General features: G+C 45.9%; 1 protein-coding gene across 1 annotated transcript; it reads right to left on the bottom strand.

Moving 5' to 3' along the window:
- Positions 1-289: 289 nt before the first annotated feature.
- On the bottom strand, positions 290-1,696 carry LOC138368004 (uncharacterized). Its single transcript, XM_069330294.1, has one exon. It carries the CDS (start codon positions 1,694-1,696, stop codon positions 290-292), a length of 1,407 nt encoding a protein of 468 aa, XP_069186395.1.
- Positions 1,697-5,980: the final 4,284 nt, after the last annotated feature.

Genomic DNA, 5,980 nt, shown 5'->3' on the forward strand with positions numbered 1-5,980 from the left:
CGCGCAGCTTTTCTTGCTCCTTTTAGCAGCTGAGTGATAACAAACTTACGCGTGGGGTCCTTCCGACCATTCAGCTTGAAGATGAAAGCTATAGCCGCTAGGTAAGTGCTCAGCGAGCGGTAGACCAGACCCCGCGTAAGCAGAGACTGTAGGAAATTCGCAAGTGTTGAAGTTGGGGCATCAAGAGGGTGCATCCCACGCTGTTCCCCCACGACATAGGCCACGTACTCCGCCCATTTTGCCTGATACGCCCTCCGTGTTGTAGGTTGCAGAGAATTGAGTAGGGTCCTCAAAGTTGCAGGGCGAAGTTGCGGGGCAGTAAGTTTTGCGGCACTTCGACTGGATTCTCTGCGAGTCCCGCTTCCCTGAGGAACATGTGCGGCAGGACCTGTAAGCGTGAAAGGGCATCACAAACTGTATTAAGCTTGCCGGGAATGTGTGATGGGAGAAGTGTGATATTATGCGTAAGCAGGAGTACAGCCAGCGGCCTGACTATTTGCATAAGAATTGGGCACTTGGCAGACAGAGAAGAAAGCACATTTACCACAGCGCTATTATCAGACCTGCAGACTAGCCTCTTGTTGGACAATACCTGAGCGAAGATGGAAATACCCATATAGAAAGGATAAAGCTCCAGCAGGGCTATGTTAAGCCTTCGCCATGAATCTGGCCACATGCCCCTGAACCATGCTGCCCCCAAGGTGAGTCCGTACCCTCTAGAAGAGGCGTCCGCGCCCATTGATAGAGACACCGCTGACCCCCATCCTCCATCGGGGGGAAAAACTGTAACACCGTTAAAATTAATGAGGAAGGAGCGCCAGGCTACAAGGTCTAGCTGAGCCTCAGCGTCCAGTAAGCATAGACGCAAGGGACGCTGCACCCCACTAGTGAGCGCGTGCAGTCTTCTTAGGAAAGCCCGTCCTCCCGGGATTACCGATGTGGCGAATTGCAGCCTACCTATGATCGACTGAAGGTCTCGCAGGGGAAGTGACTTCTTCCCCATCGCCGTCTCGACTTCTGCCTGGTACTTCTTCCGCTTGTCCTCTGGAAGTCTGGTTTCCATCCTACGTGCATCTATTTCGATGCCTAAGAACGTAAGCCTAGTGCACGGTCCCTCAGTCTTGTGTGGCGCCAGGGGAACCCCCAGTTGTTCGCACAGAGCGGTGAACACCCGCAGGTCACGCAGGCAACCTTCAAAAGAACTGCTGACGAAGAGAAAATCATCAAGTACCTTCACAACACCCCGCACGTTGAACTTCTCCTCGAGGATCCATTTCAGACCGCTTGAAAAAGTCTCGAAGATCCTGCATGAGGAGGCAGCTCCCATACTGAGCATCTTCTCGTAATAGTACCGCCCATCGTAATGGAAACCTAGGAGATGATAATCGCTCGGGTGTACCGGGACAATCCGAAATGCTTCTGCAATGTCACACTTTGCCAGGAACGCCCCTGGCGAACACTTGACAACCAACTCGATGGCATCATTGATGTTCTGGTAGTGCACGGTTGAAGAGGCCTTAGGAATGTTGGCATTCACGCTTAGTTGTGAATAAGGAAAACTAAGATTATGCAAGAGCCTGAACTTACCTGGCGTGGATTTTTCTCTCAGAGCTATGGGGGAGCACTTAAAGTTCGGGAGCGGTGGTACCTCAAAAGGTCCCGCGATTCGTCCCAGTCTTAATTCTTTGTCTAGCATTGGTCCCACGATATGCGGGCGTTCCGTCGTGTCCGAAGGGTTGCTTGAAGAGAGAGGGGACCGCGTCCCTTCAAAGCCAAGTAGGAAACCCCTTTTGAAACCCCTCACAATGTATTCCCTTAATGGGTAACCAGCCAGTAAAACATTAAGTGCGTCTGCGTTGACCGGCGTTGGTACGTCCACGGACATCTGTAATTCTGGTGCTCTTTGTATACTGATCCTGTGGGGGGCGACGTTGTTGCCGCTCATCCCCATATCCTTTGCGCACCTGTGAGCAGGGATTGTAGGCAGGGTGTCGCTTGTAACATCGAGGGCAATAATGTTGGAACGCACAAGTGGGTTGTCGGCAACCCGGGCCTCTTGTGTGGAAAGCGTAGCAGTAGCCCGGGGGAACTGCCGCGCCTCGAGCATTGACTTGAAAATTTTTTGTCGTTCGCCCCGGGACAAGACGCATAAGTCCCTCCTGCTGTATGCGCTGTACTGACCTCAGTTCCAGGTCTAATCTGTAAGCTCGCCATGGGCAGCCCGACCTTTCCCTGTCCCACCTGAAAGCCTCGTCGTACCACATCCAGTCACCTCTGAGGGACGTTTTCATTGTTTTTACATATCTAACGTATGTGAACAGCTCCTGCCCTGCCTCCGGGTGCCTTTCTAGGTAGATCGTTGCATATATGTCAAAAGCATGCTCCCACTGGTCCGGTGTTAGAGGCGGTAGCTTTTTAGCGGATACTTGCGTATCGGAGGCAGATGCAGGTCTCGTGTCCACGCGCCCTGCATCCCTTTCATAACCTAGCAGATCCCTGAGATCCACGTACTTATCCGCCCAAACCTTTTCTCTGATTGAATGAGGGACGTGTTCGCCGAGCCGTGGGATGTATGTGCCCTGCTGTGCCCCCTGCCAGGTGAAGGGTGGCTTCGACATGGCTTCTAAATGGTACTCACCGTCCGTGGACGTGCTGGTGGAACTGTCGTGTCGCCGTGATGTGGCGCCCTTGGCTCTTTGTCGCGGGCGTCCTACTATAGGGGAGGTCTGCCCAGCAGTGACATCCACGGTGTTTCCAACGTCGCGCTTGCTCGCGTCCACAGAGGTATCCCGAGCCTGCGTGATAAGTGCCTGTAGCGTTGCCCAGTCTTCTGCTGAAATTATTGTTGGTAGTGACGTTGCTCCGGCCTCAGCGGTTTCTGCTGTTCTGTTCCTTGGTACATGGTCATCCTCCACTTCCGAGTCCCCCGATGACGTCCCCGAAGAGGGGGAAGCATAGCGAGCTGGCTTTGCCCGCGTCCTTGCTGGCTGCGTCCTTGCTCTTCCACGTTGGTGTCCTCTCGTGGAGGCCACCCGTGTCCTCTTCCTCGATGGAGACGGTGGGATGACCTGATTCTCGTCCCTGTGTAAAAAAAGGGGCAAAAAAAAACAAGTGAGTTGGCAACGACATAGCTACTACACGGCTACAGCCCCCACCAATATAATTTAAGGCCAACAATGTTGTACCCTGTCCGCCAGTTGTCAAAACAGACGGATCGTTTAACTTAATTAATGCTAATGAATTTCATCTAACTAACATAATTACCAAAAGAGAATGAAAACAAAGGCAGGGTGAAGAATTTGGACCAATGAAAAGAATGAGATTTGATTGTCGACAATCCCATGTGGACATGCAGACCAGAACAAAAATATCCCCAATAAATAAAATGAATGAGGGGGGGGGGGGGAGAAGAATAAGTAACAACCCCATGCATACTGTAGTACAAATGGAAAAAGGAAAACTTTGAAATTAAGAATGTGAACGAATAACGCAATGTTAGAGAAGACCTACAATAAGTCCCAAAAAAAAAAAAAAACATCATGGCAGACAAGGAGCGTCGAAATGCAACGCAGCCCACTGTCAAGGTTGCCTATAAAAATTTATTGAATGGAACAATGGAGTCCGAAGAAACAAGCATATGTCGGGAGACATGCCCGTGCCACCTCTTGAAAATATCCCAAAAAAGGAAAAATTTTTTGGAAAAAAAAACATGCGGCTACCGGGAAAATACCTACAGCACTAATTCCTATAGTAATTCCCAATATCTAAAGCATAGGTGAAATCTAAAAGTAACCAAAATTTAGAAAGGCATCATAATTGTAATTTTAAATATAGTCCGGAAGGAAAAAAAAAAAAAAAAAAAAACCATATGCCCCAATAAATAAGCGGAAGGCACAAATGTGAACAGTAACAAATTACGGTAGGGTAGGCCAAGGTGACGACGAAGTAATAACAGAAGGCCCCAAAATGCAAAGGGGGGGGGGGGGGGGGCACCACACCAAGCTTGATATTACGTCAATGTTTTATCTGGTCGTTAGTCAGAATAAAGTGTGCTGTATAATGTCATACGTATTTTTCGGCGACACATGCCCGTGCCACCCCTTGGTTGACTTAAACCTTAATGACCAACCAACAACCATACTAATCTACTAATGGTACTAATGACTAATCTAACCGCAAATGGGCTGTATAAGAATACCAGAAAGACTACCCCCAACAGTCTGTGGATAGTATAACAAATTAATAAATGATAGGAAAAGCGTCCCAGACTGTTACAAGTAAGCGGATTAATGAATATTAAAAGGCATTAACATAACTAAGTACTTTTCATCTACGGGCTCCCCATGGCCCGTAACCCCCCGTTCCAGGCAGCGAATCTTTAACAACAATTAAGTACATTTTGATGTCAATAATAGTAATTCCCAATATCTAATGTATAGAAATAATTATAAAAACAAAATAGACTTAGAAAACCCTTCAAAATTATGGTTTTTAAATATGTTCTGGAGAAAAAACCCAGTGACCGAATAATTATAAGGAAAGCAGAATTGTGAACAGTATTTAATTACGGTATGGAGGCCATGGTGTGACAAAAAAAAAAGGAAGGCGTCAATGAATAAGGTTTATCGTAAACAGTAGTAACTAATCCAATAAGAACGCATCCCAAACTGTGAGAAATAAGCAGCGTGATTAATTAACTAATGCGAAAAAAGTTTTATTAAGTAAAAGGTAAGATTGATTGGGGTGAGGGAATACGTAGCATCGCGTAGTATTTACAAACTTGGAAAGCCTCGAGTACCACAGCGATACAGGAGGAGGGAAGTACCATCAACAAACAAAGAAGGGGTAAGAGTACCAGACCAGAATACCTAATTACCTCAGATGAAAACAGGGATAATAATATAATCCATGTAACATAAGTAGTAGACAAATAGCGAAATGTCCAAATCCTTAAATAATTACTGTATATAAATATGTAACGGAAAATAAGTTAATGAATATGTTAAGAGTAAAATTAGTAAGAAATTAAGTGCCTTAGAGAGACATGATTAAATTTGTAACGTGAAACCCAGCGACCGACAATAAAATTTTTCCCGCCTGTGACTGGCCGATAATTCCTAAGTAGGGAAAAACATGCGACTACAGAATTACCCGAAGGGAATCACTTAAAAGAAAATATACAATAATCCTAACATGAAAGCAGGAAGAAAACTTCCCTACTTCGCAGAAACAGATAAAAACATTTGATAAGTAACTCCGTGAATAAGAATTAAGTCAGTGAAGGGGAAAAAAAAATTAAAAGTGTGTGGACCGCTTGACCTGTAAGTTGTTTAGCGTGGAATCTAAAGAGTAAGAATAGACTTGACCTTAATTGTAATCCTATTGGGACGCGACAGGATGACCTCGCGCGCCAATGCTTCCGAGGACTGAAGAAGGAGTATCTTGATATACCTACTAAATAAAATTAACTGAGACAATTACATTGAAGTCCATCAAAAATTGTCCTCCGCATGCGGACCGACTAATGAATTGATTTACCTACTGCTATTAAGGATTTAATTAAGAAGCGTTAAGCGTATGATAAGTATAAGATTTGAGTAAAGAATAACCACTTAATGTGTAAACCACAGCTTGTAGTCTTAAAGCTGGAGATTAAAAAAACGTAATCTCGTCCGAAGGAAGTTAAATCATGTCTGACATGCGTGCGTCGAGACGGCACTGACTCCATAAGTATGTGGATGGATAAATAATATAGGAAATATAAGGTCCAATGCAGCTGTTTCCATAATAAGTTGCTCTCCGAATGCGTGGTACGTTTAACGGCCCTGTGAATTTGCTGATTGCATGTCAGCTGGAACGGCAGCAGGCGGAGGGTCGTCACCTGATGAATAATAGATATTCATTTCTGGTGCGGTGAAAATGGTCCTTGCGTCTGTCCCGTAAGAATTTCGGAGCAGCAAATTATAAATTTTTTGTTACC

The sequence above is a fragment of the Procambarus clarkii genome, chromosome 24 (genome assembly GCF_040958095.1).
Source record: "Procambarus clarkii isolate CNS0578487 chromosome 24, FALCON_Pclarkii_2.0, whole genome shotgun sequence".
Classification (NCBI taxonomy): Eukaryota; Metazoa; Arthropoda; class Malacostraca; order Decapoda; family Cambaridae; genus Procambarus; species Procambarus clarkii.

Excerpts from the sequence above, each read along its gene's own strand:
- LOC138368004 (XM_069330294.1), bottom strand. The coding sequence starts at position 1,696 with ATGCTAGACAAAGAATTAAGACTGGGACGAATCGCGGGACCTTTTGAG.